Source organism: Aotus nancymaae, unplaced genomic scaffold, assembly GCF_030222135.1.
Source record: "Aotus nancymaae isolate 86718 unplaced genomic scaffold, 86718_ANA_hifiasm-v0.15.2.pri h1tg000028l, whole genome shotgun sequence".
NCBI lineage: Eukaryota > Metazoa > Chordata > Mammalia > Primates > Aotidae > Aotus > Aotus nancymaae.
In genome coordinates, this window is record NW_026988441.1 from 8,950,357 (window position 1) to 8,976,616 (window position 26,260).

Genomic DNA, 26,260 nt, shown 5'->3' on the forward strand with positions numbered 1-26,260 from the left:
CAGAGCCCAGGAATCAGCACCACGGCGGCCTGGATGTCACAGTAGCAGCTGGGGGTCCTCCTGGGCAGTGAACCATGCTGCAAGATACCCCCTTCCCACCACACAGCCAAAGACATCCTGCACAGAACCTCTGCTTGGATTCCTTTGGGGATGGGCTACTCACTCCTCCCCCCAGGTATGCCCTTGCACTGTTTAGAGAGTATGCCAGCTTTTCCTGGGCCTAAGTTCCGATCTGCCTCTGAGGCACAGACACACAGGTCCCAGTTATACCCCGCAATTTCTCTTCCTCTACATTTCTCCCCACTCCACCCTCACCCTTTAGTCATAAGCTGAGGGGTCCCAAGGGCAAATATATTTATTTACAAAATGCACATATCCTCCCTCCCAGCATGTACTGCCTGGGGAGAGGTTGGGGTCAGGGCCTCACACGCCTGAGACCCCAGGGGCACGTGGAGGGGTGGGGCCAGGGCACGGCCTGGGCTGGGCTGGAGGCCACCCTGGCCCCACCCCCCATGCCATACTCAGTGGTGGGTGGGGGATGGAGGGGCAGGACCCCCTCTCCATGTCATGACCGCATGTCCAGTTGGTTCATGTACTCCTGCAAGGCCTTTAGACGTGCATCTATTTCGGCCATGTCAGCCGCCTGGTGGTCCGAGCTGTACTCTGTGAGAGCAGGTGTGGGTGTGGGGGGCTCCCCAATATACCACTGCCCCCCTACCATGCCAACAGGAGCTGGGGCTGGGAGAGGGGATGTGGAGTCCCAGGCTCACCTTTGATGGGGACCCAGCCCCCGGAATTGCCCAGATGTTTCTCATGGTGGCTGCGTTCCACAGGGGTGGACTTCTGGTGATAGGGAAGGTAGGAAAGGGGGTCAGCCATCGTCCCTCTATTCCTGTCCCCCCAAATCCCACTGGAAATCCTGAGCCTAAGGACCTTGGGGAAAAATAAAGCCTGACACCTACTGGGCATTCATTATATGCAAAATAACCTCCTGGCATGCTCACATAGCCCTGGGAGGTGATGCCATTACCATCCCTGGTTAACGGATAAAAACTAAGTTACAGAAAGGAGAAAGAACAGCCCTGAATGCCAGGCGCGGTGGCTCAAGCCTATAATCCTAGCACTTTGGGAGGCTGAGGCAGGTGGATCACCTCAGGTTGGGAGTTCGAGACCAGCTTGACCAACATGGAGAAACCCCATCTCTACTAAAAATACAAAATTAGTCGAGTGTAGTAGTGTGTGCCCATAATCCCAGCTACTTGGGAGGCTGTGGCAGGAAAATTGCTTGAACCCAGGAGGTGGAGGTTGCGGTGAGCTGAGATCGTGTCATCGCACTCCAGCCTGGGCAACAAGAGCGTAACTCTGTCTCAAAAAAAAAAAAAGAACTGCCCAGAATCATACAACTGGTAGGAGGAGGAGCCAGGTTTTAAGACCTGACAATCAGAAGTCAAAGCCCTAAAGAGCATCACGTGCCCCTCATTATTCCTCCTTCAATCCAAAGCTCTCTAAACACGCTGTTCCCAGGCCAGGTGTGGTGGCTCAGCCTGTAACTTCAGCGCTGTGGGAGGCTGAGGATGGCTTGAGGCCAGGAGTTCCAGGCCAGCCTGGGCAACATAAAGAGATAACACTACCCCCCTTACCCAGTCTCAACCCCACCTCCCCCCAAAAAAAGTCTAGTGCCAGCTACTCCAGAGGCCAAGGTGGGAGGGTCACTTGAGCCCAGGAGTTGAAGGCTGCTATGAGTGGCGACTGCCCCACTGCACCCCAGCCTGGAGGACAGAGCGAGACCCTCTCTCTTAAACAAAAAAGCCTTGTTGCCAAAAGCATTCAGAGTCGCCTCTGCACTTGGTCCCCAGGAAGGAATCATGGCAAATGGGGACAGCTGTGTTCCAGTGGTTTATGTTACCTCTTGTACTCACCGTATTGGACCCACACCAGGTCGTTGGGCTGGGAGGCTTGCCACGGCGGCGGGGACCCCTGCGAGAAAGGAGTAATCAAGGACCAGTCGTGGGGAGGCTCTGGAACTTCCCACGTCCCCCACCTTTGTGGTTTCAAGGTCCCCAGCCTCCATCACCCAATTTCCCTGCAAAAGACTGTTTCTAGTCTCCCCAGAAACCCTTTCGAGGTGGTCCTTTCCCCAAGTCCAAGTTTTACCCTCTGGAAAGCGACTCAGAGCAATCCTCCAAATCGCTGCAGGAGCTGACTGACGAGCAGCGGCTGCGGAAACTGTCCACTAGAGGGAGACGGAGGGCGTGATTCTCGTGCCCTCGCCGGCCCCGCCCAGTCCCGCCCAGCCCCTCCCAGTCCGTCGGCCCCGCCCAGTGCTTCCCAGCCCCGCCCCTCCGGCCGGCCCAGCCCAGTCCCGCCCAGCCCGCCGGCCCCGAGTCCCAGGCCCTGAGCTCCAGGCCGGTTACCTGAGGAGCTGCGGTTTCGCGAGCGTTTAGGGACGTCCCCTCGTCCAGTCACGGCAGCAGGGGGCCGGGTCTGGCGAGGCCAGGAGACGGACGGACCGTCCCCGCTTCCTCCACTGCCTAATCGGTTCCGCTGCTGCTGCCTGGGAAGCAAGAAAGGAGATGCCGGCCTGTGCACCCAACTCCTGCGGGCAAGGGAGTCGCTGCGCCCCTAAAGATCACAGCCACGCCGACGACCGCCCGAGGTACGGGCCTAGCAGAGGAAAGCGGACGGAAACACAGACGAGGAGGTGGGGCAGACGGAAGGCGGAGCGGGCGGGGTAGCCAGCGAGAAGCGAGCAGGTGGCAGGGGATGCGGACGGATGGTGGCGCAGAGAGATGAGCGCCCGGGAGCGGGCACGGGGCGGGAGCAGGAGAGGGAGGAAGGGGCACTGACTTCATCTTGATCTCTCTCTGCTTCCTTTCCTTGGCTTTCACGAAGGCTGTGGGGTCGAAGCGGAGCGCGCGACCACCTAGGACAACGTGGGAGAGGAGGCAGGTGGGTCCCAAGACCGGCCTCGGCAGCGCTAGTGCGTCCCCTCCCCACCGCAGGGCAGGGGCACAGACCTGTGGGCGAGGGCGAGGGGCGCGCGGGTCGGCCCCGACCCCGGCTCCCGCGGCCGCTCTCCTGGGATGAGGAGCGCGCGGCGCCGCGGCCTCGCGACGTGGAGCGCTCCCGGGACGACAAGGCCCGGTCCTCCCGCGCCAGGGGCGGCTGCACCGGCGGAGTCCGCCTCCTGAGACCACAGGGGTAGCTGTCAGCTTCCCGCCAGCCCCGACAAACGCAATCGCGAGGCTCCTCCCCGACCGCACCCTCTCCGAGCCCTCAGGCCCATCCCCATCGGCTCCTAAACTTGTATTCCTGGGCCCGATACCCTCCCCCAGGCCCCACCTAAACCCCTAAAACACCCGTCTGTCATTCCCTACATCTTTTCAACACACCTCCTTCGCCAGACTCTTCTTCCTGGAGTCTTCCACAACTCCCCGAAAACCTTCCCAATTTTCCACCACCCACCCCACAAATACCAGCAGACCTCACCCTGATCCCACCTGCTGCGCCGCACCCTTTTGCTCCAGGAGACCCTTGGGCCGGCCTCTTTTCCAGTCCCTCCTCGTGAACGCCAACCCCAAGCCTGTGCGCGGGGTCCCCCTTCTAACCACCGCACCCGAAACATGTCTGGGCTCCGGGACGTCCACTAAGCCCTGCCTCCCCTTAAGCCCCGCCCCATCCACCCTACCTGGCCCCACCCTGCCTCTCTCAAGCTCCTCCCCCTCTCAGGCCCCGCCCATCCACCCAATCGCTCCCAGGCCTGGCCTCTCACCCCCTCTTGGACAAGGCCAGCTCGCTGGTCAGCGTCTTCAGCCGGGCGCGCAGGCTCCGTTCTGATGCCTTCGCCTCCTCGAGCTGCAGGGAGGGGAGAGGGGCGCTGAAGTCCAGACTGAGGCCGAGGTCCACGCCTCGCTGGCCGCCCCCGGGTCCCCGCCGCTCACCTCCTTGGCCAGGCGGCGGCAGTCCTGGCCTCGGCGGCCGGCCACCCTATTCCCAAGGCCGCGCTCCTGCCGCAGCTCCATCTCCAGCCCACGCACCAACCCACGCAGTGCCTCGGCCTCCTGGCGGGCCGCGCGCCCAGCCAGCGCTTCCTCGCGCGATCGGCCCAGCTGCACCTCCAGCTCCCGCTTCTCTGACGCCAGGCGCGACACCCTGGAGAAGACGGGGAGAGAGCGCTGGGGAGAGAGGCATGGCCCCATTACCACTACTCCATGGGGGTGGGACGCCCCATCATTTCACGTCCCCACGAAGTGGGAACGCGGCTCCATCACTCTCAACTGCCCCCATGGGGAGGGCAGGGTCCTATTATCTCCCCTCCGACGAGTGAGGAGGGATATGGTCACATCACCCCCATCTATCCCACGAAGAGGACATGACCCCACCACGCACAGACACAGACACACACACACACACACACCCCTGGTGCAGGTGGAGTGGGAACACAGCCACGTGAGTTCCAATTCTAAACGATTTCATCAATCTGTCCACACCCTGAAAGCCTAGCACTGCCTCCCTCCCCCTCCCACCTGGCCAGGCCACTCTCGCCGTCTCCCGTCTCCCAGTCACAAAATCCTCTACAATACAAATTTGATCGGGTTACCACCATGCTTAAAACCCTTCCTTGAGAAAATGTATGCACAAGGGTATTCATTGCAGCACAATCTGTAATAACCAAAGAGTGGAAATAACCAAAATGTACATCAAAAGGGAACTAGCTGAATTTCTAACACATCTACTCAATTGAGTACCACAAAACTATGAAACGATCTCTATAACCCGTCACCAAGTGATTGCCACAACACAGCACAGAGCAGACAGCATCTCCAGTGTCTCCCTTTATGTAAAAGAAATGGGAACTATAAATTAAATGTTTATATTTTCAAAATTATATAATAGAATAAACCAACATCTGTGGGGGGCGGGGTGAGGATTATTTACGGGGAAGGGGGAAACGAACAGAAATTGGACCTCTCTGGATGGACAAAGTGGCTTATGCCTATAATCTCAGCACTGTAGAGGCCGAGGCAGGTGGATCACTTGAAGCCAGGAGTTCAAGACCAACCTGGCCAACCTGGCGAAACCCTATCTCTACAAAAATAAGTGTGACATGATGGCACACGCCTTTAATCCCAGCTACTCAGGAGGCTGAGACACGAGAATCACTTCAACTCGGAAGGTAGAGGGTCCAGTGAGCCGAGATTGTGCCACTGCACTCCAGCCTGGGTGACAGGGTGAGACTCTGTCTCTAAAAAGAAAAATTAAATAAAGTGTAAAAAGAGATAAAACTAAACTATATTGTTTAGGGATGCATGGTTCAGCTGGCAAACCATAAGCAAATGAAGTGAGTGAGATTAGGTGCATTTGGGAGCATGGTTGGGGTAGGAGGGTCTCTCCTAGAAACGACATACAGAGGCTGTGGGGAAACGACCACTTTCCACTTTTCTTTTTTTTTTTTTTTTTTGGTGGGGGGTGGGCGGAGACAGAGTCTGGCTCTGTTGCCCAGGCTGGAGTGCAGTGGCGCAAACTCAGCTCACTGCAACCTCTACCTCCTGGGTTCAAGTGATTCTCCTGCCTCAGCCTTTCGAGTAGCTGAGGCTATAGGCATGGGCCACCCTGCCCAGCTAAATTTTTGTATTTTTTGTAGAGAAAGGGTTTCACCACGTTGGCCAGGCTGGTCTCAAACTCCTGACCTCAGGTGATCCACCCACCTCAGCCTCCCAAAGTGTTAAGATTACAGGTGTTAGCCACCACGCCTGGCCTCAATTTCTTAACCTGCATAGTTGTTACGTGGAGTCCCAGGCTTAACTAGTGTTGGGCAGTGTGCCTGGTACACAGTTCGAACTCCATAAATGTTGGTTTTATGATAATTTGTGAAACTGTACATTTATATTTTATGCCCTTTGGCATGTATTATATTTCACAATAAGAAAGTTAAGTAATGGAAGTAGTGGGACTCTTGGGCAGCAGGGAGGGATCCCATCCCAGAGATTCAGGTGTACATGGTATGTCTGTAGGAGTCAGGGCCTGCCCCGGAACTCCTCACTGCTCACAAAATTTTTTAAAACAAAAATAGAGCCGGCGTGTGGCTCACACCTATAATTCCAGCACTTTGAGAGGCCGAGACGGGTGGAATACTTGAGGTCAGGAGTTCGAGACCAGGTTCAGACCATGATATAAAAATCGTGCCACTGCACTCCAGCCTGGGCAACAGAGCAAGACTACATCTAAAAAATATATATACAAAAATTAGCTGGGCATGATGGCACATGCCTGTAATCCCAGCTACTTGGGAGGCTGAAGCAGGAGAATCGCTTGAACCCAGGAGGCAGAGGTTGTGGTGAGCCGGCACCAGGCCACTGCACTCCAGCCTGGGTGACAGAGTGAGACTCTGCCTCGAAAAAAGAAAAAGAAATGATATGTCTATAGGACAGCCAGGGCACTGGGAGTTTTCAAAGCTCCCAGGCATTTGAGTGCAAATCCACAGTGAACCACTGCATTGGTAGAAAGGCTGAAGAGAACTTTATAAAAGAGGGAGCCAGCTCTCAACGGCTGAATTCATCAGCGTCAACACCACCTGACAATCGGAAGTACATACCACCACCAAAGGAGGTATCTTGCCGAAACCTACCCCACATCCGATTAACAATATACAGGCTTAGCCACCACTTCACTGGAAGTACGGGAGACAGAGGAGGACATTAAATGACACCATGGCAATAAAAAAAATCAGCAAAATAAAAATCAGCAAAATCTATTTTTCATTTTTCCATCTGAGTATGCTTGCTAGGGAAAAAAATCAGCCAAATCTAGACTGCAAAACTCTACAGGACAAATAACCTGATTTCTTCCACAAATAAAGAGCATGAAAAGTAGAGAGGGGGATATAAATTAAAAGAGATTTAAAAAATACCTCAGCCAAACTCAGTGACTCATGCCTGTAATCCCAGCACTTTGGGAGGCTGAGGCAGGTAGGTGGCTTGCATTCAGGAGTTCAAGACTAGCCTGGGCAACATGGGCAAACCCTGTCTCTTTAAAAAAAAAAAAAAAAAAAAAAAGCTAAAATTAGCCAGGCATGATGGCAAGTGCCTGTAGTCCCAGCTACTCAGGAGGCTGAGGTGGGAAAATCATTTGAGTCCAGGAGATCGAGGATATAGCGAGCCAAGATTGTACCACCATACTCCAGCCTGGGCAACAGAGCAAGACGAAAGAAAAGGGAAGGGAAGGGAAGGGGGAAGGAAGGAAGGAAGGAAAGACCTCAACAAACTGCAATGTGCAGCCGTCTTTAGATACAAGATGAATGTAAACAAGCCGCTTGCAGAAAAGACACTTGAGAGGTCATCAGACAAGTGCGAATGCATGCACAATGGGTTTCAGATGACATTATGGAATTTTTGTGGGTTTTCTGTGTTTTTTTTTATTTGTTTGTTTGTTTGGAGAAAGAGTCTTGCGTTGCCCAGGCTGGAGTGCAGTGGTGATCTCGGCTCACTGCAACCTCCGCCTCCCGGGTTCAGGTGATTCTCCTGCCTCAGCCTCCTGAGTAGCTGGGGCTACAGGTGCGCACCACCACGTCCGGCTAATTTTTTTGTATTTTTAGTAGAGACGAGGTTTCACCATGTTGGCAAGGCTGGTCTTGATCTCTTGACCTCATGATCCGCCTGCCTCAGCCTCCCAAAGTGCTGGGATTACAGGAGTGAGCCACCGTGTTCAGCCGGAATTTTTGTTAATTTTGTTGGAGGTGATAGCAGCACTTATATCCTTCTATGTTAAAGATGCACAGTGAAGCTTTTACAGAGGAGCTACGAAGACTGGGATTTGCTTCAGGGCAGGGGGTGGCAGGACGTCAAACAAGATGGGCAAGTGAGTAACTATTGAAGCCGGGGACAAATACATGCAAATTATACTACTGTTTACTTTTGTGGTGCTTGGAATTTTTCCTAATAAATCCTTCTTAAAATCTGTGGTTCCCTACACTCTCCACCAAGGAGCTTTCCCTTCGGCCCCTGCCCATCTGACTTCTCTCCTTTCCTCCTCCCTCCCTCTCCCACAAGGCTCCAGTCAGATGCAGTTCTCACCTGTGAGAACATTCTCTCCTTCTCCTGGCAGGAACGACTCTACTCATCGGGGAAGCCTAGCTGCCCCTGACGTTCTCCGCTCTCCCAGCCCTCTGTACCTTTCCTTCCTAGCACCAACCCAGGCAGAGCTGGCATGCACAGGAGACTATGTTTCCCATCTGGATCCCACCTTTCTGGGGGCAGAGCCTCCATCTGTCTGGTTCACAGGACCCCAGGCTGCACGGCCACGCGCCCTTGTTAACAAGCTGGGTGGCCCTGGGCAGTTTCACTTCACATCTCTGAGCCTCAGGCCATTTTTCTCACCTGTTCCACTGAAAGCATCTATTTATAGTGCTTAGACCATCTCTGGCATAATAAACATTAACTAGTGTCAGACAGTGTGCTTGGCACACAGTTCGAACTCCATAAATGTTGGCTGAATGAATGAATAAATCTCGGAACCTTCCCAAACTTCCTAATTCCTGCCTGGGAAGACGAAGGTAAGAAGCCATTGAGCAGCCGTGAGATCCCAAGGCTCCTGTGGTTGGTTCCTAAGGCTGGAGGGCGCCACCTTGTGGCCATCTTGGGAAACACATACCCATAAACACAAACCTAGAAACACACACAGACACATCACAAGGCTCCTGTGGTTGGTTCCTAAGGCTGGAGGGCGCCACCTTGTGGCCATCTGGGGAAACACACACCCATAAACAGAAACCTAGAAACACACACACACACACACACACACACACACACACACACACACATCACAAGGCGCCTATGGTTGCTTCCTAAGGGTGGAGGCCGCCACCTTGTGGCCATCTTGGGAAACGCACACCCATAAACAGAAACCGAGAAACACACACAAACAGACACTCACACACACACACAAACACACACACACACACACACTGATCGCAAGGCTCCTGTGGTTGGTTCCTAAGGCTGGAGGGCGCCACCTTGTGGCCATCTTGGGAAATACCCATAAACACAAACTTAGAAACACACACACACACACACACACACATCACAAGGCTCCTGTGGTTGCTTCCTAAGGGTGGAGGCCGCCACCTTGTGGCCATCTTGGGAAACGCACACCCATAAACACAAACCGAGAAACACACACACACTCACACACACAAACACACACACACACACACACACTGATCACAAGGCTCCTGTGGTTGGTTCCTAAGAGTGGAGGGCGCCACCTTGTGGCCATCTTGGGAAACACCCATAAACACAAACACACACACACACACACACACACACACTGATCCCAAGGCTCCTGTGGTTGGTTCCTAAGGGTGCAGGGCGCCACCTTGTGGCCACTTTGGGAAACACACACCCATAAACACAAACCTAGACACACACCCACACACAGACACACACTGATTGCAAGGCTCCTGTGGTTGGTTTCTAAGGGTGGAGGGCGCCGCCTTGTGGCCATCTTGGGAAACACACACCCATAAACACAAACCTAGAAACACACACACTAATTGTACACACCAATAAACACAAACATAGAAACACACACACACTGATCGCAAGGCTCCTGTGGCTGGTTCCTAAGGGTGGAGGGCGCCACTTTGTAGCCATCTTGGGAATGCACACCCGTAAAAAACCTAGAAACACACACACACACAGACAGAACACACTGATCGCAGGTTCCTGTGGTTGGTTCCTAAGGGTGGAGGGCGCCACCTTGTGGACATATTGGGAAACACACACCCATAAACACAATCCTAGAGACACACACACTGATCGCACACACCCATAAATACAAACCTAGAAAAACACACACTCTCTCTGATCGCACACACCCATAAACACAAACTTAGAAACACACACACTCCCTCTGATCGCACACACCCATAAATACAAACCTAAACACACACACACACACACACACACACACACACACACACTGATCACAAGGCTCCTGTGGTTGGTTCCTAAGGGTGGAGGATGCCACCTTGTGGCCATCTTGGGAAACACACACCCATAAACACAAACCTAGAAACACACACACACACAGTCTGATCGCACAAACCCATAAATACAAACCTAGAAACACACACACAATCTCTCTGATCGCACACACCCATAAACACAAACCTAGAAACACACACACACTCATAGCAAGGCTCCTGTTGGTTCCTAAGGGTGGAGGGCGCCACCTTGTGGCCATCTTGGGAAACACACACCCATAAACACAAACCTAGAAACAGACACACACACATACACAGTGATTACAAGGCTCCTGTGGTTGGTTCCTAAGTGTGGAGGGGCCACCTTGTGGCCATCTTGGGAAGCACACACCCATAAACACAAACCTAGAGACACACACACACACACTCTTCCCCCCCACCCCCGACTGGGCCCCCACCAGAGCAGATCCTGAGGATAAACTGAGAATGAAACCTATGCTACTGTGCATTCTGGCCTCCCCACTGCTGCCCTCCTTGGCCCAGCAGTACACAGGTGAGCTCCTCCAGGAAGACCGACGGGGTTCCCCAGCCCCATGAGCTCCCATAAGGACTGGTCCTCCCGTCAGCATTTATCACTCTGTCCTGGGCTTGCAGCCACCAACAGTGCAAAGAGCTGCGGAATCAACAGAGGTTCGACGGTGCTACCTGGACCTAAGGTCCAGCCTGGCCATATCACCCACTGTGTGACCTGAGACACATTCCCTAACTTCTCTGGGCCTCTGTAAAATGGAGATAATAGCAGTGCCTCCGTTGTAGGGTGGCTGTGAGGATAAAATGAATCCAATCATAAAGCACAGAGCAGCCCTGGCATACAGTTAAATGTTCAGTAACTGTATTATTGAACCAGTACTATTATTGCTAATTATTAGTTACTGGTATTATTATTACTAAAAATATTATTAGTCCTCCCCAATGAGCCAGGCCTCTTCCCAGTAGAGAACAAGCCCCAGATTCATCTCCCCAACAGAACCAAGCATGTGGCAGGCATGAATATATACATCAAAAGGCTTTGCTTCTTTCACGTCATTCATTCTCTTGTTCTCACCACATTCCCACCAAACACAAGGACTCTGCCCATGCCGTTCCCTCTGCCTACAATGCTCTTCCCCAGACCCTGTGCCTGACCCACCCCACACCCCAGTGGGGTCCTGTGACAGCCTCCCACAGCACAGGCTCCCTTTCTGCCTCACCCACCTCCGTCTGCCATGATATACTCAGTGGTTATGTAGTTGGCATCCATCTCCCCCAGGGCTGGGCACTACATGAGTGGCAGGGAGGGGCTAGCACAAAAGAGGCAGCCCATGAAGGTGGATTCACCTGCACACAGCTCGACCTCCCCCATACTCTGCACAGGCGGCTCCCTTTGCCAAGAACACCCCTCCCTCCCTTACCAGGCAGGGTCAGGTCCCACACCCACTCTGAGCCTTTCACCGTCTGCAAACACATCTGCCTCCCTCACTGGACTGAGAGTCCCAGGAGGGCAGTACCAGGATAGTCTTGGTCACTACTATGTCCCCAGCACCACCCGGCACAAAGCAGGTGCAGAAGAGAGGCTCAGAGACCAGGCGTGGAAGCTCACTCCTGGAATCCCAGCACTTTGGGAGGCCAAGGTGGGCAGATCACTTGAGGTCAGGAGCTTCAGACCAGCCTGACCAACATGGCAAAACCCCATCTCTACTAAAATACAAAGTTAGCCGGGCTTGGTGGTGAGCACCTGTAGTCCCAGCTATTTGGGAGGCTGAGGCAGGAGAATCGCTTGAACCCAGGAGGAGGAAGCTGCAGTGAGCGGAGATTGTATCTCTGCACTCCAGCCTGAGCAACAGAGTGACTCTGCCTCGAAAGAAAAGAAAAGAATAAATACATGCTGGGTGAGGGACACAGGGCTGAGCATGGGCCCCGCGGTGCATGATGGGAGGGCACCCACCCGCCCCAGCTGCCCACCGATCCAAGACTCACTGCTCCCGCAGGTGCCAGATCTCAGTCTCCCGGGTGTCCCGAGCGTCCTGGCCGCCCAGCCCTTGCAGGCGGCCCAGTTCCTCCTTCAGTGAGCGGATGATGCCCTGCAGAACCACGGGGTCTGGCTTGCCCTGGTACGGGAGGGGCAGCGGGTAGTGAATCCTGAGGAGGTAGGATTAGAACCGTGACATCTCAGAAGCCAAGAATACACCCGAGGGTAAATACCAGAGTCTGAGAGTCACAGCATACGAAAACACACAATTCCAGAAATGGTACTGTCCTAGAGGCTTAAGTTCTGAGCACAGCCTCAAGGCCCCTCCCTGTCCCCAGACCCATTGTTTCAGTCACCACCTCTGAAAGCCTCTTATACAGCAATTTGGGGACCACTGGGATTGTCAGCCCTGGCATAGCCTAGGGTAACTTCCCTGTCGCATACTGGTGATGAAGGGAATGCTGGTATCATGTTACCTGCAAGGAAATACAATCCTAATTCAGATGCCACAGTGGGGGATCCTGGTTTGCCTGGCCTGGGTCACCCCCGCTTGGCTGGGGAAAGGGAGGGCATCTTGATTAACTGCCCCATGAGATACTATTCACAGGGGATTGGTAACTTCCCAGTACGAAATCCAGTAGCCACTAACACATGGGGCAGACACAGTCACCCAGCTACACAGTGGCCATTTCCAACTCCCTTGCTGCCTCCCCCTATAAAGGCTAGCAAAGCCAGCTATTCATTTTCCCAGCATCCCATGCATGTGACCACTTCTGGCCAAACATTACAGGAAATCCGTTGAGTCTTCTAGGAACACTCCTTTTTTTTTTTTTTTGAGATGGAAAAAAAAAATCTGTCACTCAAGCTGGAGTGCAATCTTAGCTCATTGCAACCTCCGCCTCCCAGGTTCAAGAGATTCTCCTGCCTCAGCCTCCTGAGTAGCTGGGATTACAGGCGTCCGCCACCATGCCAGGCTAATTTCTGTATTTTTAGTAGAGACGGACGGGTTTTTACCATGTTGGTCAGGCTGGTCTCGAACTCTTGACCTCATGATCCGCCCGCCTCGGCCTCCCAAAGTGCTGGGATTACAGGCATGGAACGCTTTTATCTTCCTGATAAAACCAGCAGATGCAATTAGCAAACTCAGCCCTGTCCCTCTTCTTCCTGCCTTGATAAAGATGCAATGTCCAGGGAATCCAGCAGCTATTTTGTGACCATGAAGAGATAAAGATGAAGTCAAAAAGCCAAGACACTGACTCATGCCTGTAATCCCAGTACATTAAGAGACTGAGGCGGGAGGATCACTCGAGGCTAGGAGTTCAAGACCAGCCTGGGTGACATGACGAAACCCCGTCTCTACTAAAAATACAAAAATTAGCCAGACGTGGTTGTGGGCACCTGTAATCCCAGCTACTCTGGAGGTTGAGGCATGAAAATCACTTGATCCTGAGAGGCAGAGGCTACGGTGAGCCGAAATTGCACCACTGCACTCCAGCCTGGGTGACAGCAAGACTCTGTCTCAAAAAAAAAAGTCAACACATTGACAATGGCAAAGGATGAAAAACAACAAAAAAGAAAGAGCTCGAGTCCCTGGTGGAACCGCTGCACAGTGGCAGCCGCCTACCAGACGTCTTGTTATGTGAGGTGCTGTTTGTTTGACGTATTGTGTGTTTAGGGCACTGGTGATGGTTATTCTGCTGCTTGTAGCCAAACACAGCACTAAATGATACAGACCCCAACAGGGAAGATTCCAAAGGCAAGGCTTAGCCAGTGTCACCTTGCCCTGGGTGCCAGGGGTTCCGAAGGTCTCCCCACATCCTGTCCCACCCCGCCCACCAGCCTGGCCCTGGAGCCCGCTCCTCCTCCCCACCTGTCGAACTCCACCGAGTAGATGAGGATCAGGTAGCGCTTGGAGTTGAGCTGGGCCGATCTGGGGGCCAGAGGGCCCGGGCGGCCCCCCATCTTGCGGTTCCGCAGGGACTCCAGGTCTGTGTAGGTCAGCAGGTCCAGAGTGACTGACTCACTGCTCTGTCAGGAGAGGAGAGGAAGAGCTGCACAGCGCCCGCCACCGCCACACCGAGGGCAGCTGGCACACACCTGGGCGGCAGCCCTTCCTGTTCTCTAGGCAGGCTAGGCTTTCCTACGCAAAGTTGGCGATCAACATGGCCCTGTCCCAGGGGCTGACACAAGGACTTCCTCGAAGGGAGAACCCGGAAAGAACCTAAATGCTCAATCACAGAGAAGAGCTTAGACCTGTGACTCTCCACGTGCTGTCTGCAGATCCCTGAGGGGTCCCCGAGACCCTTTCAGGGATCTCCATTGAGGTCAAAGCTTTCTATTTTTTTGAGATGGAGTCTCACTGTCGCCCAGGCTGGAGTATAGTGGCACAATATTGGCTCACGGCATCCTCCGCCTTCCAGGTTCAAGTGATTCTCCTGCCTCAGCCTCCTGAGTAGCTAGGACTACAGAGGCCCACCACCACACCCAGCTAGCTTTTGTATTTTTAGTAGAGACAGGGTTTGACCATGTTGGCCAGGCTGGTCTCGAACTCCTGAACTCGTGATCTGCCTGCCTCAGCCTCCCAAAATGCTGGGATTATAGGCATGAGCCACCGAACCGGGCCCAAAGCTACTTTCACAATAATACAAAGACATCATTTGTCTTCTTCACTGTGTTGACATGTGTGTGAGTGCTACAAAAGCAATGGTGGGAAAAACTGCTGGTGCCTTAGCAGAAATCAAGCCCTGGCACCGAATGGTACTGGAGGTTACTGTATCTCCCCCCATCTCAGTCGGGGGCTGGGGAACAGAAATAATCAAACAACAAGCAAATCAACAATAAAACACAGGAAATGAAACATCAGAATGTTCTTGATGAAGCAGTAAAAGTTATTAATTATATTGAATCCTTCCCCAGAGGACACAGCTCTTTATTATGCTGTGCAAGAAAATGCAAGTGCACAGAAAGTACTTCTGTACACGCCAAAGTGTGACGGTGGCCTCAGGAAAAAGCGCTTGTGCAACTGAGTTGTGAACTACAGTAGCCGCTCTTCATGGAACACTATTTTTACTTGGGGAAAAAAATGACTGACAGACAAAACTATGGTTATTTAGACTCGGGCTATCTGGCAGACATTTTCTCAAAAATGAACAAAGTGAGCCTGTCACTTCAAGAAAAACAGCTGACGGGATGTCTTGCCAATAATCAAATTCAAGCTTTGTACTCAAAATTAGAATTTTGGAAAACTTCTGTCTTCCACTGGGTGTTTGAAAGCTTCTCGGTGTTCAAAGACTTTCCTGGGGAGATGGGTGAGGATATTAACAAATCTGATTTCAGGATATCAAGTAAGGAAATGTGTCAACATTTGAAAAATCTGCACAACTTGGTGAATCAGTATTTTCCAAATGACCAATGCATGAGGTTACAAAATCATCCACAGGTAAAAAAAGATCCATGTGGCCGGGCACAGTGGCTCGCACCTATAATCCCAGCATTTTGGGAGGCTGAGGTGGGCAGATCACCTGAGGTCAAGAGTTCGAGACGAGCCTGACCAACACGGAGAAACCCTGTCTCTATACTAAAAATACAAAAATTAGTCAGGCGTGGTGGCGCATGCCTGTAATCCCAGCTACTCGGGAGGCTGAGGCAGGAGAATCACTTGAACCTGGGAGACGGAGGTTGCAGTGAGCCAAGATTGCACCATTGCACTCCAGCCTGGGCAACAAGAACCAAATTTCATCGCCAAAAAAAAAATCCATGCAAAATGCAGGATAAGTCAGTGGAATTTACTGTAACAAAAAGTTCACTGATCAGGTTTCCGATTCCACATTGCAACTAACCTTTAAAAAATGTGAGGTGGCGCACACCTGTAATCTCAGCACTTTGGGAGGCCGAGGCAGGTGGTCACTCAAGACCAGCCTAGCCAAGATGGCAAAACCCCGTTTCTACTAAAAATACAAAATTAGCTGGGCCTGATGGTGCATGCCTGTAATTCCAGCTACTCTGGAGGCTGAAGGACCAGAATCACTTGAACCCAGGAGGCAGAGGTTGCAGTGAGCCTATATCACGCCACTGCACTCCATCCAGCATGGGCGACAGAGACGGTGTCTCAAAAAAATAAATACAAAAATTAGCCGGGCATGGCAGGCACATCTATAGTCCCAGCTACTTGGGAGGCTGAGGCATGAGAATCACTTGAACTGGGGAGGTGGAGGATGCAGTGAGCTAAGACTGGGCCACTGAGCCTGAGTAACAGAGCAAAACTCTGTCTGAAAAATAAAAAAAGATATCTAAATACCACCCATCTCTGTCACTCTAAGTTCTAACCTGCTTTCCTCCCCGCAATTATTACTTTTAGGCTGAGCATGGTGGCTCACGCCTGAAATCGCAATTCTTTGGGAGGTCAAGCCGGGTGGATCACTTAGATCAGTTGTTCGAGACCAGCCTCGCCAACATGATGAAACCCATCTCTACCAAAAATACAAAAATTAGATGGGTGTGGTGGCACATGGCTGCAGTCCCAGCTATTCGGGAGGCTGAGGCTGGATAATCACTTGAACCCAGGAGGCGGATGTTGCAGTGAACCGAGATTGCACCACTGCACTCAAGCTTAGGAGACAGAGTGAGACTCCATCTCAAAACAAACAAACTAAAACTTTTGGCTGAGCACCGTAGCTCACATCTATAATCCCAGCACTTTGGAGCCTGAGGCGGATCACAAAGTCAGGAGTTCGAGACCAAGCTGACCAACATGGTAAAACCTTGTCTCTACTAAAATTACAAAAATTAGCCAGGCATGGTGGTATGTGCCTATAATCCCAGCTACTCAAGAGGCTGAGGCAGGAGAATCACTTGAAGCCGGGAGGTGGAGGTTACAATGAACCGAGATCACGCCTCCGCACTCTAGCGTAGATGACAGAGCAAGACTCCAACTCAAAAAAAAAAAAACCACTTTAAAGTACCTGACATTATATATTTTTTCACTTGTCTGTCTCTCCCACTAAAATGTCAGCCTCATGAGGACAGGGATTTTGTCTGTTGTTCACTGCCATATCCCCAGTGTCCCCAACAATGGCTGGCACACTGATAATACTCAGTAAATGAAACGAATGAATGGCTATATTCACTGATATGACTACATCGTTATGAAATACTGTTGAATCCTTTAAAGGCAAGTTGCAGGCCGGGCACGGTGGCTCATACTTGTAATCCCAGCATTTTGGGAGGCCAAGGCGGGCAGATCACCTGAGGTCAGGAGTTCCACACCTGCCTGGTCAACATGGCAAAACCCCGTCTCCACTAAAATTACAAAAAAATTAGCTGGGGGTGGTGGCGTGTGCCTGTAATCCCAGCTACTCAGGAGGCTGAGGCAGGAGAATCGCTTGAACTCAGGAGGCGGAGGTTGAAGTGAGCCGAGATCGCGCCACTGCACTCCAGCCTGGACAAGAGCGAAACTCCAACACAGAAAAACAAATAATCAAAAGTAGGTTGCAGAACACCTTGGAGAATATATAAACTATATATAATTACAGGTCTGCAAATGCACACACACACACACACACACACACACACACACGTATTCAGAAACAAATAGAGACACAGAGAAACGGCTGGAGCGATTTTCACCATAATAGTAACAGCAGCGAGTATTAGGGGTGGAGTGATAACTTTCGTCTTTGTATTTCTCTGTGACCTGGATTTTCTACATGAGAATAACTATCATTAAATTCAAAATGAACCATTTACACTTGGCAAAAGAAGAAAATGATCTCCCTGTTCCTGCAATGAAAGAGAAGGTAGAGGGCATTGACCCCCCAGGAATCTGGAAGACAGAACCCCCTCCCACCCCCAACCACCAGCCCGGGCCCTACCTGAGTGAGGGCTGACTCCAGCATATGACAGAAGATGTTGAACTGTTTGAAGTTCCCTGTCTTGTGAGTCAAATCTTCAATGACTGGGTGGGGAGAAAAGTCCCTCCTGAGGTCTGACCGCTTGCCCAGCCCCAGGGCAATGCATCTAAGCTCTTCATCTCTCCCCGACTCCAATGCCTCTGGCTCAAGCAACGAGACCTCACCCCTCCCGACACTGGAGAGCTTCCGGTGACACAGAAGAGACAGGTGGGCAGGATTCAGGGTGGCCTCATCTGGGAGAAGCTGATCCCAGGAGAGGAGAGGTGAGCCCACCCCAGGCAGGCACACTCACAGCCGGCATCGAACTCGCCCCGCCACTGGTCAGCCGTCATCCGGTCCTCCACCTCCAGCTCCAGCACCTGCCCGGAAACCACCACCCGCACGGCATGCTCCACACCCCGGAAGACGTAGTCCACCTGCAGGCCAGCCGGCTGGTCCATGACCAACGTTGCTGGAGAAGGGGATGAGACAGAAACCCAGAGGAGCTGAGAGCCCAGGCTCATGAGCTGGAAAGCCAGGCCCCATATCCTGGCTCCATCATTTACCAGCTGTGGCATCCTGGGAAAGCAACTTCACCTCTCTGTGCCTCAGTTTCCTCATCTGGAAAATGGGTATAACAATGGCACCAACCTTGCAGACTTGTGAGGATTACATTGGGCAATATGCATAAAAGCACTTGGTACTGTGACCTGCAGGCTGCTGTGTCCAATATATGCTGGATACTAGGAATACATGATTGCCGGGCCGTGCACAGTGGCTCACACCTGTTATCCCAGCACTTTGGGAGGCTGAGGCAGGAGGATCACTTGAGCTTAGGAGTTCAAGGTCAGCCTGGGCAACATGGTGAAACCCTATCTCTACTAAAAATACAAAAAAATTGCCCGGTGTGGTGGTGCGCACCTGTAGTTCCAGCCACTTGGGAGGCTGGAGGTGGAGGCTGCAGTAAGCTGTGATCTTGCCACTGCATTGCAGCCTGAGTGAAAAATTGAGACTCTGACTCAATTTAAAAAAGAAAGAAAAGAAGCTCACGCCTGTAATCTAAGCACTTTGGAGGCCAAGGCGGGCGGATCACCTGAGGTTGGGAGTTCAAGAAAAGAAATACATGATTGCCAACAAAAGAATCATGATTAATATTAATTTATTAAGTCTTATATTCATTATATAGTTATTATTCATTCATACATTCATTCAGCAAACATTTGTGGAGAAAAGTCAAGCTGGAAAGAAGGAAAGGAGGTATTGGAGTAAGATGAGACAAGCTTTTAAAAGGGGGTCAGAGTAGGCCAGGTACAGTGTCTCGTGCCTGTAATCCCAGCACTTTGGGAGGGAAGGCGGGTTGATCATGAGGTCAGGAGTTTCAGACCAGCCTGGCCAACATAGTGATGAAACCCCGTCTCTACTAAAAATACAAAAAAAATTAGCCAAGTGTGCTGGCCTATCACTGTAATCCCAGCTACTCCGGAGGCTGAGGCAGGAGAATCAGGAGGCGGAGGTTGCAGTGAGCCGAGATCGCGCCATTGTACTACAGCCTGGCGACAGAGAGACTCTGTCTCAAAAAATAAAATAAAGTCTAATACCAGAAAATATAATATTATGAGACAAAAAAAGATGAGCCCTGAAACTCCAGGTAAGGAATTTTTAACCTTTTGAGAGTCCTTGAGCCTTTGAGAATCTAATGAAATCTCTGAGCCTTCGGCAGATAAATGAATGGTCCCCCAACCTTTTGCAAGTTCATTTTAGGGGCTCCCAAATTACCACCCCCAGGCCCATGCACAGATCTCTTTTCTCAGAGGCCCAAGGGCAATGGCCTGGGCCCTAGACACCCTGACAGACACCTCTCTCTACATCACATGTCTTAACTTTATTTGGGAGCAGGGTGCTTTGGAACGGCTGATGAAATCAGGCACCCCCTTCCCCTGGAAAATTCACATTGACAATGTGATTTCATTCTCTGGTGGTTCTGAAATCCAGGTTAATAATCCCGATCTCGGCCGGGCACGGTGGCTCACGCCTATAATCCCAGCACTTTGGGAGGTAGAGGCGGGAGTTCGAGACCAGCCTTGCCAACATGGTGAAACCGCGTCTCTACTAAAAATACAAAAATTAGCCGGACGTGGTGGCGGGCGCCTGTAATCCCAGCTACTCGGGAGGCTGAGGCGAGAGAATCGCTTGAACCTTGGGAGGCGGAGGTTGCAGTGAGCCGAGATGGTGCCACTGCACTCCAGCCTGGGCAACAAGAGAAAGACTCCGCCTCAGAAAAAATAAATAAATAAAAAATAATCTCGATCTCACTGCAAACAAATCGCCGCATGTTTCAACTTATCCCGCAGCCCCAGACCCTGAGCGGCAGTGCTGGCCCCGCCCCACTGGGTGTCCCAAACCCCGCCCATCAACCCCACCCCTCCGGCTCCCAGAACCAATCAGCGGCGGCGCCGTCCTGGTTACCAAGGCGTTGGAGGCACTCACGGAACTGAACACCTGAGAAGCCACACAGCATCACCGCCCCCAACTCGTGGTCCCCAGCTCCTGGGAGACCATACAGAGGAAGGGGGCTTGCCACACCACATCCCCGCCGCCAACTCCCCCTTCCCCACCACCCGGCAGAAACCCCCCATACCCACCCCGCGAATAGCAGCCCCTTTCGGCGTCCCAGTACCTGGTGCTTAGCCCTCACCCCGCCCTTATCCCAGATACTGAGCCCCCAATACTCTGCCTCAACTCAACCCCCCTTGCACACTCACACCTCTCTCACCTCCACAAACTTCGCCCTCTGCCCCCCCCCCCCCCAGGCATGTCCTAAGCGCTCAGTAACTGCTGATGGAATAAATCCCACGCCCGTGCCAGCTCCACACGGCCTCCCGGACCCCACTGCCCATCACTTGTCTCCCAGACGACCACGGGATTCTAGGTTCCTCTTCCTCTCCTCTCTATAGAACCTCCCACTCCATATATTCCAGCCCAACCCTCGTGCTACATTCCCCAGAAACCAGCCCCCTCTCTCCCGTCCAAAGCCCCTTCACACCATCCTGCTCTCCCAGATTTGGGAGCGGGGAGGCAGCCGCACTTTCCTGCCTACACCACCCACCCTCGCTTTCCTAGGGCTCCCGCATATTCAACTTCAATGCACCCCATTATTTCACCTGCATTCTGCCCGCATATTTGCTCAAGGTTCTGCTCTGCACACCCACTTTCAGCCTGTATTCCATCACCCGCCATTTCACCTGGATTCTGTTCCCTCTCAAATTGCTTGTAAACCCACACCCCCCACCCCCACTCCACCTGCACACACATTTTCCACCTCTCTTCCCTTCGGAGAGCCCTCTCTGAATAACCCCTCCTCCCCACTTACCCCATCACCACCACCACTTCTAAGATTCCCCAGACCCTGAGCCCCATCTCCCCTCCCGCCGCTGACCCTGTCCCTCTACCTGCATCCTCCATCCTTGCTTCGTGACCAGTGGCTCATCCTGGTGGCCGATTTCATTCCAGTCCCGAGCCTCTCCCAGCTCTTCTCAGCCTCTGCCTCCTTCCTGACCTCACGCAGCCCAGCGGTGCCTTCAAGGCCCCGCCCTCGCCAACCCATGACGTCACCACCCCATCCCTGCGAGCGCCGTGCGGCTGTCCCAAGGCCTCATCCTGGCCCACACACCTGACCCAGTTCTCGGGCCTCATGACGTCATGGCGCAGGACACTCACATTCAGTGTGTCAGCCCCCAGCTCTCTCCCTCTGATCATTCACTAGGATGACCCCTTTACTTTCCAGGGTTACATCACCGCCCCTGGCTCCACCCTCCAAATGGCTCTCCCCACAGATTTCACAGCTCTCACCCAGGGCCGGAGCTGAAAACTCTCCACCCTGGGCTTCCCAAAGACAAATCTCCATCACTACCTCCCGTACCAGACATGGGCAAATCACCACCCTTGGCAGCCCCACCGGATGGCTCTTTCCCCACACTCTGTAGCTACCACCACCACCACCACCACATATTCCAGCCCAGCCATCCCCTAGCTGGGCTCTCCCCTGCAGCAGACCTCAGCCCCACATTCACACTCATTGCCTGACCGGGATGATCCCCTTCCCGACCCCATTCTGATCTCACCTCCCTACCACGTGAGTGAATTGAGACTGGACAGAACTCCCCTTCACTGCCCCAGAATACAGACCAAAGCCTTCCACGTTGTCCCCATGGAATGTAGAGACACAAAAGCCCTCTGGGGAACCAAGCAATGCAATCTCTATAGGGCACACTTTGGTACCCCAGTTCCCCCTGGGGGATCCAGACTCCCTCTCCCACTGTCTCTTAAAGATGTTTTGCTGGCCAGGTACGGTGCCTCATGCCTGTAATCCCAGCACTTTGGGAGGCCAAGGAGGGTGGATCACCTGAGGTCAGGAGTTCGAGACCAGCCTGACCAACATGGAGAAACTGTCTCTAACAAAAATACAAAAATTAGCTGGGCATAGTGGCAGGCGCCTATAATCCCAGCTAGCCAGGAGGCTGAGGCAGGAGAATCGCTTCAACCTGGGAGATGGAGGTCACAGTGAGCCAAGATTGTGCCACTGCTCTCCAGTCTGGGCAATAAATTATGTCTCAAAATCAAAGCAAAACACACACACACACACACAAAATAAAACAAAGACATTTTGCCTTAGATAAAGACCATGCACATTTACCAATCCAATGAATGACTCACTCCAAATTCTGCTCTCTGGTGGGTACTATAACCAGCCCCATTATGCAGAAGATGAAACTGAGGCTTGTCTAGGATCCCGCGATGAAGGACAGAAGCATTTGTCCTCCTTCCCATCACCCAGCTGCCCTTCCCTGACCACCTCCTGTTTCCTCCCCGAACTAACCCAAATGTGGCCTCACAGCTTCAGCATGGCACGTGCTGCAGGCTGGGGACTTCCGGGTTCAGATCCCAGCTGCACTTATCCTTGGTGTGGCCTTGGGCAAGACACTTGCCCTCTCTGGGCCTTCCCCCATCAGGAAAGTGGGATAAGAGCCCCTACCTTATAGGGTTGTTGTAGAATTAAATTATTTAATGTATATAAGGTGCTTTGAACAGTTTCTGGCACTCCCCGTTACCATCTGTGTGATCTGTTGATTATCTGACAAACCATGAGCCCATGAGGGCAGAGCCATTTTAATCAATCTTGTATCTTCAGGGACTGCTTGTGAATTTCATGGGAGATGCCAGGAAATGGGGTTCTAGGCATTGGGGATACAGCCAAGGTTTTCTCCCCTTAGCTCATTAAGTCTCAGCTCCAATGCCCTCTCATGCAGGAAGCCCTCCCTGACTCCCAGGCTGGGTCAGGAGCTGTCTCAATCACCACAGCACTGCCCAGCAGAGCATCAGCCACAGGGAAGGAGCTGGATAATAAGAGAGCTGTTTCCTTCCAGCCCAAAGTCTGAACCAGCCTAACCGTGTTTCCCACAGTGATGGCCAAGGAACATAATCCTTACAGCAGGTGCTTATGAAAATGCAGCTTCCTAGGTTGGGTCCCAAACATACACAAGCAGAAACCCTGGGGTGGGCCCTGGAACCTGCATTTCCTCCAGGTTCCTTGAGATGCTAAAGGGTCCTTCTACCCTTGGGCACCACAATCTGTCCAATTTATTCCCCGACCTCTAACCCCACCACCAGACACAAGACCCTCCCAGCTCAGCAACCCTGCCCCACACCACAGGGAGACCCCGAAGGGTGGTGAGGACGGTATAGGAGAAACAACACTTTGTACACACCATGGGCTCTTCTAGGTGCCAGGTTCTATATTTACATAGAGCCAAACACTCTAGTGGGGAGGTCCAAGAAGCCCAGTGGATATAAACCAACAATAATCCAAGCAAAGGCCAGGCGCGGTGGCTCATGCCTGTAATCCCAGCACTTTGGGAGGCCGAGGTGGGCAGATCGCTTGAGGTCAGGCGTTCGAAACCAGCCTGGCCAAAATGGTGAAACCCCATCTCTATTAAAATTACAAAGATTAGCCGGGCATGGTGGCACACACCTGTAGTTTCAGCTACTTGGGAGGCTGAGACAGGGGAATCACTTGAACCCAGGAGGCACAGGATGTAGTAAGCTGAGATCATGCCACTGCACTCCAGCCTGGGCAACAGAGAAAGACTCCATCTCAAAAAATAATAATAAAAATAATAATATTGGCTGGCCGTGGTGGTTCACACCTGTAATCTCAACACTTTGGAAGGCCAAGGCAGACTGATCAGCTGATGTCGGGAGTTCGAGACCAGCCTGACCAACATGGAGAAACCCTGTCTCTACTAAAAATACAAAATTACCCAGGCGTGGTGTCACATGCCTGTAATCCCAGCTACTCGGGAGGCTGAGGCAGGAGAATTACATGAACCTGGGAGGCGGAGGTTGCGGTGAGCCAAGATCATGACATTGCACTTTGGCCTGGGCAACAAGAGCAAAACTCCGTCTCAAAAAAAAATAATAAGAATAATAATCTGTATCAGGTATTGGTGTTATGAAGAAAAAGCCAGGTGAGAGCCACTGTGAGGAGCTCTTCTAGCCTGAGTAATCAGCAAGTGCCCGGCTGTGAAGTTGACATCTGAACAGACACCTGAAAGAGGTGCAGGAGAAGCCACGCAGACATCTATGGAGACCTGATCCCGAAGGAGTGGACAGTGAGTACAAAGGCCCTGAGGTGACAATGTGTTCACCATGTTCAAAGAACAGAGAGAAGGCCAGGGTGGCTGCAGCAGAGTAAGCAAGGGAACTGAGAGAGGTGACGGGAGTTGAAGGGAGGGAGGAGGAGGAACCCAATAAGCTGGGGGTCCTTGTGGATATGGTGAAGACTTTTGCTGAGTAAGGTAGGAGCCAGGAGAGGTTTTGAACAGAGGAGCAACCTGATCTGATTTCTGTTCTACTAGGATCCCCCTAACAGCAAGAGGCAGGGAGCCCACACAGAAGACCACTGCAACACACCAGGTAAGAGCCAAGAGACAACTTGGGACAGAGTGGTAGCAAAGGAGCTGGTGAGATGTGGTTGGATTCCGGATGTGTTTTTTTTTGTTTTTTTTTGAGACAGAGTTTTGCTCTTGTTGCCCAGGCTGGAGTACAATGGTGCAATCTTGGCTCACTGCAACCTCTGTCTCTCGGGTTCCAGTGATTCTCCTGCCTCAGCCTCCCGAGTAGCTGGGATTACAGGCATGCGCCACCATGCCCAGCTAATTTTGTATTTTTTAGTAGAGACAGGCTTTCTCCATGTTGGTCAGACTGGTTTCGAACTCCCGACCTCAGGTGATCCACCCGCCTCAGCCTCCCAAAGTGCTGGGATTACAGGTGTGAGCCACTGCGCTGGGCCTCTGGATGTGTTTTGAAGGTAGAGTTAATGCGATCTGCTGATGTCTGGACCGTGTATAAGTCAAACAAAAGGATGAAGAACACTCCAGGCTTCTTGATCTCAGTACCTGGAAGGATGAATGTGCCATCAACTGGGTTTGGAGGCTGAAAGGAGAGAACGGCAAGTTTGGTTTGGAACAAGTTTATGTCTGAATGTAAGATGAACTTCCAAATAGAGAAAAGTTGGCCACGATATGACTCCAGAGTTCAGGGCAGAGATCCAGACTGGAAACCACACCTGGGAGTTATCATTAGATAAACAGGGTGAAGCAAACCAATGGTATAGACAGAGATGAGATCATTCTACCGATGATGAAGCTGAGGCACAGAAAAGGTTAAACGACTCGCCCAAAGCCACAGTAACGCTCAGTGGCAGAGCCAGGATTCAAATTCAGGATTCAACCCGACGCCAGAGTCCACACTCTTAAATATCGGTAGGGTAAGTTTAACAGTTAATTCACCTAAAATACTTGGCAGGTGCACAGCACCTATTACGCCACAGGCATAATAGGGCTTCACATCTCTTTGAAGTACATCCTCAACCCTGGAGGTCTCCCTCCCTCCCTCAATATTGCTTCTTCCCACGACTTTCACCCAAATCAAAGCTTGTAAATCATAGTGCGCTATACTGACCCTCTCTCTTAAAACCTACTAAATCGCCACGCTGCATTCCAAGGGCATCTCTATATTTTACCATCTGCTGCCTCCTGCTTTACGACTTCCCCCTGAAGACCCTCCTGCGAAATACAGATCACCCCCAACTCACATGCTGGGCTCAGCCTCAGAACCCCTCAGTCAAGCGCCTACCCTTGTTAAAGGGCACCTTCCCTCCCGATTCCCACAAAGCCGGGTCAGCTGCCCAACGCAGCCCACTGTTCTCCAACAGAACCCCCCTTCCCTCCCGCTAAGACCTCCGCTGCGAGCCGCGCACCCGCCACTCCCGCCGCCTCTCACCTTCTCCACGGGCACCCCTCCTCGCGAGCGGTTCAACTGCCG

At 52.3% G+C, this 26,260-nt stretch overlaps 1 protein-coding gene across 2 annotated transcripts; it reads right to left on the reverse strand.

Moving 5' to 3' along the window:
* Nucleotides 1–337: 337 nt before the first annotated feature.
* CCDC61 (coiled-coil domain containing 61) lies at nt 338–26,260 on the reverse strand. Of its 2 annotated transcripts, none has more exons than XM_064381142.1 (14): nt 26,219–26,260; nt 18,192–18,350; nt 17,861–17,943; nt 13,861–14,018; nt 11,999–12,160; nt 3,942–4,152; nt 3,773–3,855; nt 3,018–3,187; nt 2,848–2,923; nt 2,415–2,554; nt 2,155–2,233; nt 1,920–1,977; nt 771–843; nt 338–663 (listed from the first exon to the last, which is right to left on the reverse strand). In XM_064381142.1, the coding sequence occupies exons 2-14, from the start codon at nt 18,337–18,339 to the stop codon at nt 566–568; spliced, it is 1,539 nt and encodes a 512-aa protein (XP_064237212.1). In that variant the 5' UTR covers nt 18,340–18,350; nt 26,219–26,260; the 3' UTR covers nt 338–565. The 2 variants fall into 2 exon arrangements, with proteins under 2 accessions (XP_064237212.1, XP_012302149.2); XM_012446726.2 differs by lacking the exon at nt 26,219–26,260 and adding an exon at nt 21,328–23,898.